The sequence below is a fragment of the Amphibalanus amphitrite genome, unplaced genomic scaffold, assembly GCF_019059575.1.
Source record: "Amphibalanus amphitrite isolate SeventyFive unplaced genomic scaffold, NRLGWU_Aamphi_draft 000230F_arrow, whole genome shotgun sequence".
Lineage (NCBI taxonomy): Eukaryota > Metazoa > Arthropoda > Thecostraca > Balanomorpha > Balanidae > Amphibalanus > Amphibalanus amphitrite.
This window is the reverse complement of record NW_024881725.1, coordinates 9,506-20,226: the sequence shown is the minus strand read 5'-3', so window position 1 is coordinate 20,226 and position 10,721 is coordinate 9,506. Positions and strand designations below refer to the sequence as shown.

Genomic DNA, 10,721 nt, shown 5'->3' with positions numbered 1-10,721 from the left:
TCATGATAAAGAGACAATATTTATAATGGAGTCAACTTGTGGGTCAAGTCAGCAGAACTTGAACTTGATAAATGAGTACCTATGACATCACCTCTACACCTGTCGCCTCCTGTATTGTAGTGATGGCAGGTTCAATGCTGAGTCTCAGAATAATAGCCAGCGAGCGTATACTGTTGTTTTGTATTTCTATGCCCGATCGGCCCCAATGTCTTGCATTTCTAAATATTGAACTGTAATGAATGAGACGCTGTAATGAGGTACTGTAATGAAAAGACTGCCTCAGACTGCAAGGTTCTATTTAACCAAATATGACTGCATGTCTGCTACAGAATGAAACACTGACAAACACTGACACTGACATCAGGCACTGACAAAGTGAATGCACAAGAACGATAAGGACTTCTGGACTTCAGAGCAAGAGATACACCTGACGCTCAGGAACGCTGCTGTCACCACATATAGCATACAGCACCCGGTCGTGCCCATCATTAGCCTACAAGCCCCACCAGACGCTAACCGGCCACGATTTTCTGCATCGATTTTCTGCATCCCCTGCATCGTTCATCACAGATGGCTATAATTAGGATCTGAATGCCAAAATTCATGGGTAGGAAGTTGCTTTCAAGCACTGTCCAGCTCTCAAATGGGCGATAGCCACAACGCCCCCTGCAGTCGCACTAGTCTTAAAATTGATACATCCACTCTACTTACAGGCACGGTGTATATTCAACCCAAAATGCACATAAATATCACAACAAAACAAACCTATTCCCTGCATGACCATGTGAGTAGCACTCCCCGCTAGCTGCGCTTCAGTTTATCCCCGACCCGCTCCCTGACCGCCTGGAGGAGGCGGAGCTCGCTGTACACCGCCGCGGCCACCACGGCGGCCCCACAGAGCGCGCCCACAGCCACATGGGCGGCGGCGGAGCTGGGGTACAGCCAGCTCTCGGAGCCGGCTGCCAGCAGGCCGGCGGTCACCAGCGCGGCAGCCACGGCGGGCGGCGGGCGGAGACCGAGTAGCGGCGGCACGGACACCGCCGGCTCCAGCGGCAGACCGGCCACGAACCGGTAACTGGCGACACACGGGGCGGGGACAGGGTGAGAGAGGTACGGGACACTGTATCGGGCATCAGCGACACACGGGGTGGGGACAGGGTGAAAGGGGTACGGGACACTGCATCAAGCGCCAGCAACACACTGGACGGGGCGAGCGGGCAGCAGCAGCAGAAAATGGGACGAAGACATGATGGTTGAGAGTGGCACGGGGCACTGTATCGGGAACCAGCAGCATACGGGGAGGGGACGGGATGACAATTGAGAGGGGTGCAGGACACTATTGGGGACAGCAGACATTCGTATCAGTCGTGGACGGGTGAAGTAACGAGATCCAAGTATATCGAGATCGGCGATAAAGCGTGATATTGACTATCCATGACAGATTGGATAATGATGTAAATAATTAGACCAATTAGGACAAATCAAATCTATTCAAAAACACAAAAACTCACCAAACGTATATCCTGGTCAGCATATTGACGCAGTTGGCGAGGATAAATCCAACCCCGCCGAATAGCCTAGTAAAGATCCCTGTCGAGATGACGAATATCACAGATAGCAGCACCATCTTCCGGTTATACCTGAAACACCGGAAAACGCCACAACACCTGTCAAAGCGCCCGATAGTAGCGTTCCTAGCTTCACTTTATCGACACAACTGGCCAGCCTTTCTACTTCGCCTTTAGCCGCAAAAGGCAGTCTAACAACAAAAACCAACATGAGAACGTCATTTCCTAATCCGCTCAGCCTCTACCGACTAATTTACCTCACTCCTTACTAAGCCACCGACCATTTCCCGACTGCTTTCCATAAACCCTCCACGGCACTTACCCATTGATCTGTTCCTGGCGCATCACCGCGAACGTGTAGCACTCCAGCACTCCGTTCACCGCCAGTAGGAGCACGTAGGCGCACTGGGCGCGCAGCAAACTGACGGCCGGACCGGCGGCCAGCAGGGCGCCGCCGTACAGCCGCAGCAGCAGGGGGGGGGGGGGGGGTAGCTCCAGCCGAACGTGACGGCAACCAGACCGAGCAGGCTCATGGCGCGCAGCAGGTCGTGCAGAACCCGGCCCGCCGCGGCAGACACCGGCTGCAGGGAGAGGGGGTAGGGTCAGACTCATAGCGCGGAGTAGGTCGTGTAGCACCCGGCCCGGCCCGCCACCGCAGACACCGGCTGGAGGGGGAGGGAGCTGTCAGGCACCGGCTGGAGGAGAGGTGCCAAACTGTCCCCTTCCAGTGACTGGCGAGAAGGGGAGAGATGGCCAGAAGGATAGAAGCTGGGCAATAAAACAAACCGAATGACAAAAAAGACACCAAGATGAAGATCACAACGACTGGCAGTAAGGACTTATAGCGGAGATGAAGAGTAGCTACGAGTATAATTGGCTAATATCAGAGGAGTGTGTGCTTACAGCTTTTTCGGCGCCTTACCGGGCATCGACACACTGTGGTCAACGTTACTGATATTTTCACCAAATGCCACTACTCCTCAGTAAAAAAAAACACAAAAAAAAAAACTAACATCAATCACCTCCTACCACACAATCAGCCACGTTGCCACCTACCTTTCCCCGTTCCACTGTGCGCGAGAAGTAGACGTAGGCGTTCTTCTCGACTGGCTGAAAGAGGAAGCGGGCCGCCAGGCTGCCCAGGTTGGCCACCACGTCGTACAGGCCCTGCTCGGAGAAGTCGAGCAGGTGGAAGGCGGTCATCAGGTAGCGCTCGCCCTCCGTCAGCAACTGCTTCAGCATTTTTCAGCAAATTCAGAGCAAAATTCAGCAAAATTAGCATTTTTCTTATGGAGTACACACTACAGTTCTGGTGAGAAAATAGCATATGTTCTACTTAGGAACTCAGACATTGGATGCATCACTGATGCATGATAGGAAAAAAGTAAAGGGTGCATACCTGACATTGATGATGCCCAGCACATCAGATGTAATATACCGGAGAATGACTGCATTTGTGATGAATGTGAACACTCAGTAGGTTATCTGAAAGACATTTGTAGGTATAGCTTCAGCATCAATATGTGCAACACAGACCATGCTATTCTGGGCCCTGTTTCACCGGTGATGGCAGCACGCTGCTATCACACGTGTCAAATTGGGTTTCCACGGAAACATCAGCAAACCATGACGCCGTCAATCTGTGTGATGTCATCAAACATTGCTGCCAACAGCTTCACGGTCGTGCGATCAAACACATCGCATTCAACGAAACAGCAACTCTGTTCCAAACGCAGCTCACAGATTACACGAAACGTCATAAGTGTGACCTCATCACATTACGTCAGCTCGCGCAATTTGATAGTAGCATGCTGCTATCAACGGTGAAACAGGGCCCTGGTCTCTGCAGCATATAGGTACCTACTTCATTGGTGGAAAATCCCAGGGGGTGCTACAAACCCCTAATTATCCACCCCTCTTTTTTATTTTAAGTTCCATCCAGTACCAATATGAGTGTTTATGGCTTGGAAGGTAGGTGAAACATTTCATTATTGTAATTTTAATCTTTTGAGACCTGAATTTCAACATTCTCTTGAGAGCCTGAGAGCATTCATGCCAAGGTTTCTGAGTCTGTTTCATGATAAAGAGACAATATTTATAATGGAGTCAACTTGTGGGTCTCTACCGCTGAATAAAAAGGTTAATCATCAGAATATTATCACAATCACCCAGCAACACACGGTATATACAGCAACACAGCCCAAATCCCAATACCACGGACAGCCAATAAACAAGCAGTGATGGAGGCGTGTTCAAAAAGTTAATATGCAGCTGTCGACACTAAATAGTCGGTGATTTTCCGTTAGAAATTTTGCGCAAACACCATCTGTATGAGCCTTCGAACAGAACCACCATAATTGAAACAAAAGCGCCAAAAAACTGGAATGTTTGTTTTTTTCGCTCGGGAAAGATATATACGCCGTCTAACCTTGGACACGCCAACTTTGATCGGAATTTCAACTTGATTATTCTGGGTGTGGCCTGTGATTTAATGAAGTAATTCTCGGTAGTGCCCAATCATTTGTGATCATGAATATTTTATTTGTGGATTGCTGTCTGGCGTCCCTCCCCGCGCTGTCGCAAATTTCTCTGGGGTCGTAAGTATTTGCATCAAGGGAATTCTAAGGTAGTGCGCCGGATTAGTCTCAATTTGGCATTTCGATTTAAAAAAAAAAACAATCCAACTCATGTGATTTCACGTTATCTTACTGAACCAATTTATGAGAGTCAATTTTATAATGCAGGTTTTTATTGACATACTCGACCAGATGATTTATTTAACTTGCAATTCAATTGCAATTGACAATCGACTTGTGGTGTTCTAATTTAAAGAAGCTCGGTTTACCGATTGCTATGTTGTTGAAGGTATACAAATTTTGGCAAATGTGATATCCAATTATTGAGTGGGAACATTAGCAATGAGAAATGGTTATATCAAATCAGGGGGGGGGGCTGTAAATTACAATAAGCTAATGGGGAACGAACCATTGGAGAATGGTACTAATTCAAGCTAAATTGATGGCTCGGCAAAGACTGGTGTAATCATCGTTGTATCTGTTCCGTCACCTGACAAAGTTTGTCATGTTCAATGATGCCTTATAAATTTTCAATTCCAGGATGTTAAGTGAAACTGCACTGGTCTGAAACTGTTGTGCTAGCATCCAAGGCCAGATATGAGATCAGTTGTGACTTGAGAGGTCAATGATCATTGACATTGAAATTCCATGTTCAACAGATCATGTCAATAGAAAGGGGTCAAATAACCTTGGATGTTACTGGGAATAATCTGACTCGAATTGATGCATGCTACTGATTTATCATCTGAATTTATTAACTGGCATAATCCACTGGCCAGTGAGTACTCAAGGGTCATGCGACCTTGTTTCTTAACTGACACTTAGGCAAAAATATATTCTTTAAAACAAAATGTTGGTATCAAACCGTAATTTGGGTCCATGAGGTGATCTGCCACAACTTCGTAGGTATCATCTTTGCATTCCTTAATTTTAACGTATCCCTCCGAAACTCTGTAAGTATAGTTGTCAGTGGCTTTTCACGCCGCGCATGACATGAGATTGAATGTCATCCTAGCTTGGGGTGGCAATGATCTTTGACCTTTTGTTGTACATGTTTGTTAGGGAATGACACTAGAAATGTGACTGGGGTGGGTGTAATTTCCTCATAAGTCCCTAGTGCGGCTCAATAATCTAGTATCATCTGACTCAGCCGTGGCCTCTTTCTGTCAATTTCTAAGTTTAGTGATGTGCGCTCAATCATAACACAAGTTATTCTCCATTCCTGCCTTTTAGCCTATAATTGTCTGCTAATCTGATTTGGTGGCATGCCTCACGATGTAGAGTTTGGTTTCAACTGACAAAGGTAGCCAGTTTCTCCCAGAATTAAACCGTAGAGTTGTTCACCAAGATTTGCTAAAATTTGATGATATGCGACTGCTGTCTATTTCTCCCCCTTTTGACCACCCGCAAATTTGTCCGTCTTTTCTACTAAAGTCAGCATGGGTCAATCGTTGAAAGAAGGGTTCGTCCAGCTGTCTTTAACAGATAATTTGTTCTCCCAGCAGGCCCATATCGGTGCATTGTTCGCGGTGCAGCTGAGGGCCGGTGACCAGCGCTCTTTCCGATCCAGCGGCGAGGGACCGGGTCATACCTACTCGTGAGGTTCAACTGTCCTCGCCGTTTGCCTAACTGGGTTGAATTAGCGCGACGGTCACTTTTGCCTGCTGGTTAAATGAGTTATCACGCCTTACTTGAAAGGTTTCGACAAATTGAACGTATTCCAATGCAATGATCACTAAATGTTATTTAGATCATTTGAGAAGGTGCCCTGTGATCAAAAGCCATCTTTGTTTGATTCAGTCATTTGTTTAGCTGTTGAAACGAAGTTGAAACTCAGACCTTTGGTTTGTTGTTGGTCTGAGTCCTTTAAACAAAAGATATTTCATCGAATCTACATATTACAAGATTTGTAAATTAAGCCAACGTGGAGGGTTAGGTGATAAGCATCCTTAAATGCTTGTAATTATGAGCTTAGCGGGGACATGACCTTGTTCCACACCTGACCGGCGACCATTCTCGACTCATCGACTCATCGAGCGTCGACTCATCGACGCTTTTGGCGCCGCCTAGTGGATGTAGTTGTAGGCTACACTGGCTAGGTGGCAGTAGAGTGCTACGCATCTACTTTGTACCAAAACCTTTCATTTATGGGGTCGATCTTTGTAAAGACTGAATTAAAACGTTTTGCTTCGACATCCTCCTCCCTCTTTCTCTCTCTCTCTCTCTCTCTCTCTCTCTCTCTCTCTCTCTCTCTCTCTCTCTCTCTCTCTCTCTCTCTCTCTCTCTCTCTCTCTCTCTCTCTCTCTCTCTCTCTCTCTCTCTCTCTCTCTCTCTCTCTCTCTCTCTCTCTCTCTCTCTCTCTCTCTCTCTCTCTCTCTCTCTCTCTCTCTCTCTCTCTCTCTCTCTCTCTCTCTCGCTAACTCACTCTCTCGCTTACTCACCTTCTCGCTCTCTCTCTCTCTCTCTCTCTCTCTCTCTCTCTCTCTCTCTCTCGCTCACTCTCTCTCTCTCTCTCACTAGGATCATTCACATTCGCCCTCTCACTCACCCACTCATTTCAGTCAGTCACACGCAATTGCGTGCCGACACGAGGGACCTCTTGCGGCAGTTTAGGGAACCAGCTTGGTCTATTTCACGCTAGGCGGCACTGCTAGTACTGTCAGCTGCATCTGAGCGCTGTCGGAGTTTGCACCGAAGGCATTGGACCTTGAAGGTGGCGCTAGTGGTGCTACCGTTGGTGCGTCAATTGACCTGTTAATTGTTTAAGGTCATGTTTAAGGTCAAGGGTCATACATTTTTCATTTCGCGCGGACTACAATCGCTCAGTTTTTAGTAAAACTCACGGGGCCCAACATACTCCCAAAATTAATCACAAATTACTTCAAGGAACGGGTGGGCGTGGTCACGTTCACGATCCCGGTGTTAACTAACTTGAGTGGGCTGGAAGTGTAGGCAAATGCTGCCCGGCGGCATAATGCGTGGTGTGACCGTGCACGTTACATGGTTCCTGTCAATTAATTGGGGTCTGCAGACTACTCAGTAATCCGATCTGAACAAAACGGTCCTTATCATACCTGAATGGTGATTAATGGGCGGTGATAATTTCTCGCTTCCCTCCGTAACCAACTCTAGTTGTATACAAACAGGGTGACATTTTCACGTCACATTGAACGGTAACTCGCTTGACGTTTATGATTAATTGTCTCAAATGATGCATCAATTTAACAACCGTAACATTTCTACGTTAATCTTTGATATACCTCGACGGGGGAGCTAGCATCAATATCAGTTAGGTACTGATAATGCTAGGAGAGAAAGGGAATTGATTGACAGGTTACGAACAGCGAAAAATTTAAAACGATTGAAATGGTGATTCAGATTTGTATCAGTTATATGAACGCGAATCACGAAACGACTCAATACTGATTTAATAACAACCCGGAAGGCAATTCAACTTGTTCTGGCGCTGAGCTGCCGAAGGAGCAGAATAATGTTTGACGTTTACAATGTTTACTCTCCCTATCCGAATGTAACTGAACACGTTACGACTTCTTGGGCCGCCTTCGAATCAAACCTTATCCAAATGATGAATCTGCCCCAGGAATGTGGCGATCCTACGCTGACCGTCGATTTATCTCGAATAGTACTTGTAAGAATTAAGAATCGATTGACAGACTTGGAATTAACACTAGATTGACAATGGATTGATACGCTGGCCTACCAAGTTCAAACTAGTTATATTATGAAACAACTTATGCTGACCTACTAGCTTCGAACAAAAAAAAATGTATCTGTGATGGTCGCGTCGTGAGGGGTGATCATTGCATTTCCGTTGATTGATGATCAGACGGCCGTGGCGTAGTCTAGTTCAACTCCGGTGAACCTGTGGTGTTGTTAGGCCGGCGTGAGACCGTGTGATCGACGATGACGACTCAATGATAATTACGTTAGCGGTCTCTGTGAATCCGAATCAACAACATATCTGAAGTAACCCTCCCCTTCTTTCCCAGACAGATTGTTAAATTTTCACGCTATATTTACAAACGGACGATACAATACTGGTCATTGTCACCGTTGTAGCGCGATCGAGATATTCAACTCGCCATTCTTGATACAAACTTAACCTTAAACCTAATCCTAACGCCCTAACCGCAAAAATATTTACAAAACATCGCGAATTGAACCGTCATGACGTCATCTGACGTAGTTTGACGCGTCAATAGTGACCAGCGCCCCCAAAGTGACACCATCTGACCTGTACCCCTCCCCTCGAATCCCACACCTCACTGCGGCCGGACCGCGCGCGTGATGGCCGACAGATAGCGCTCCCCCCAACACCAATGTAATGGTGAGCCATTAGCCTACACTGACCATTACTGACCCGCCCCGGCTGTCCCTCTAACCCCTCTGTCTATCCCATAGACAAGGCCGGACCAGTCAGGCCCATTAGCCCCTTCCCGCCTTTACAAACAGACGCACCACTGCCGCGCTGCTCGGTCGGGAGCGGAATGTAGCGACCATCTGCCCTCCCTTCCCTGCCGAATAACACTCCCACGATGTTAAATCCATTACCCTCTAATGGTGGCTCAGGTTAGACCCCAGGGAGTGGCAATTGTAATCCAGATCAGAGACATCCGACGGGTAAATGGGAGGTGAATTGTCCATGACGGGGAGGCAGTCTTGATGAGGCGGACAGATGAGATGACTCACTTGACAGTGTTTGATGATTGCTGTCCACTCCAGCTGAGGTCCGGTGCAGTGATGATCCGATCAGCAGAGAGACCGCTCCGGCCGAAGCCGGGCGGGGCGGTGTCCCGCGCCGAGTCCCGAGGCGTTCTGTCTCTGGTGGTCGGCCACCGGTGGTCGGTCTCGGGTCTGTCTGTCACTCGTGGTCTGATCCCGGAGTCTCTTTTCCTCTCTCCTTCTCCGCTGAGTTTTGTTCGCCTGTGATTTCCGGGCCGGAGGTTCCGGGCGTCGCCGGGCCTCCCCGACCGGGGCAGAAAATTGGCGACATCCCGTCTCGCATCCGGAGTCGAGACCGTCGTCCTCCTCCTCCATTCCGCCGGAACGTGACGTCATCCTCACTTGCTCGGCTCATCCGTCTCAGCTGTCTCCTGCCGGATGACGTTTTCACACTCGATTTTCGCCGGATGTCGGTCCCTGCCTGTGCCGGACGGCTGACCGCAACGACATCCTCCCATCTTCCTGTCAGCTGCGTCGGCAGGATGTGCGTGGCGCCAGGCGTCGGGAGGCTGGTCCAGCACCGGGAGCAGGTGTTTTCCGGCTGCGTTGCGTTTTTCGGCGGCCACTGCGCCGGCCCGGATGGGTGTGTTTGTACTCCACCCTTCGGCGAGCCTTTGATCTTCGCTAATGGTGACCGGCCGACGGGTCGGGGGATCGTATAGTCGACTCCCTCCCCACGCCGGCTCGGCGCCGCGGCAGGCAGTGCGATCGTCCTTACGTATAGAGTGTGAGAGATGTCCTTTTTGATGTACGGAGAAAAAAATGTCACAGCTTCCAGCTGTTACATTTTCAGGCTTCTTCTTTTAATTGTGCCCCCACAATTAAGGATGGGCTTGTTCTGCATGGTAGTCGGCTGGCCTTCTTCGTCTGCCTTGGCTAGGACGTTGACGTCCTCTGCCTCCCTGCGATGCGAGGGTGCTGTTTCTGGACTCCATGGGTAACGTCTCCTCGATCCTCCGACAGCTGGTTGTGGTGTAGCCATCCCCCCGAGGTCAGTTCCCTTGCCACCATTTGCCCTAACCTAGCTTACACCCTAACCATCCCATTAGTGACACTCCCCCCTTTCGGTATTCCATCCCCCGAGTTAACTACAGCAGTTCATGTCCTAATCGTTTTCCCCCCACATTCGTAAGGTGGTTGCCTGACAAGCCGAGTAACCAGTAAGTATAACACATCTGTTTTAAGTACTACACACCATCAGATATCTACCCCTACATAAAACCTAATGACACACCGCGCGCATATTGTCACATCGGTACATACGTCGCTCCATGTTGGTACGACGGCCCGTGGTGGCTCCTTGGTAGCCACTTGGATGAGAGGTCTTGGGCCTTCCCACCGATCGCCGCCTGGCGTGACCCCCTTGGTTGCTCGTGTCCAGGCCGGGGTCGGTCGTCGTAGTCGTGTAGTCCGCTTTGTTGGCGCTAGGGCATCGGGCGCTTTTAGAGCAACGCCTCTGCCAACGCCTTGTCGATCTGGTTCCCTCCATGGTTGGGCGCTGTTGTCGTGAAGTCCGGTTTGTTGGCGCCAGGGCATTGGGTGTCTTTGAGCAACGCCTCTGCCAGCACCCTGATCGATCTGGCTCTGCCATGGTTGGGCGCTGTTGTCGTGAAGTCCGGTGGCGGTAACCTGCGAGGGTGCTCTGGAGCTGCACGCCCCAACGCCACCGTGGTAACGTTGCTTGCTCTGGTACCTGGAACAAAGAGAAGGGGGAGGATGCTTCTTGGGTCGAAGGGGGGAAGAAGGAAAGTATAAGGTGGTTGGACATGACCCTTGGAGTGGGTAGGATGGAGTTTGGGATGGTATTGAGCAGGATTTGTTTTACTGGGGTCTG

At 49.1% G+C, this 10,721-nt stretch overlaps 1 protein-coding gene across 8 annotated transcripts; it reads right to left on the bottom strand.

The window, feature by feature from the left end:
• Window positions 1-279: 279 nt before the first annotated feature.
• On the bottom strand, window positions 280-3,948 carry LOC122385785 (protein RFT1 homolog). Of its 8 annotated transcripts, none has more exons than XM_043374291.1 (6): window positions 3,749-3,948; window positions 2,968-3,053; window positions 2,625-2,735; window positions 1,891-2,149; window positions 1,512-1,640; window positions 280-1,075 (listed from the first exon to the last, which is right to left on the bottom strand). In XM_043374291.1, exons 2-6 carry the CDS (start codon window positions 3,020-3,022, stop codon window positions 802-804), a joined length of 828 nt encoding a protein of 275 aa, XP_043230226.1. In that variant the 5' UTR covers window positions 3,023-3,053; window positions 3,749-3,948; the 3' UTR covers window positions 280-801. The 8 variants fall into 8 exon arrangements, with proteins under 8 accessions (XP_043230226.1, XP_043230227.1, XP_043230224.1 ...); XM_043374292.1 differs by having other exon boundaries at window positions 3,790-3,948; XM_043374289.1 differs by having other exon boundaries at window positions 2,625-2,798; window positions 3,790-3,939.
• Between the last annotated feature and the right edge of the window lie 6,773 nt (window positions 3,949-10,721).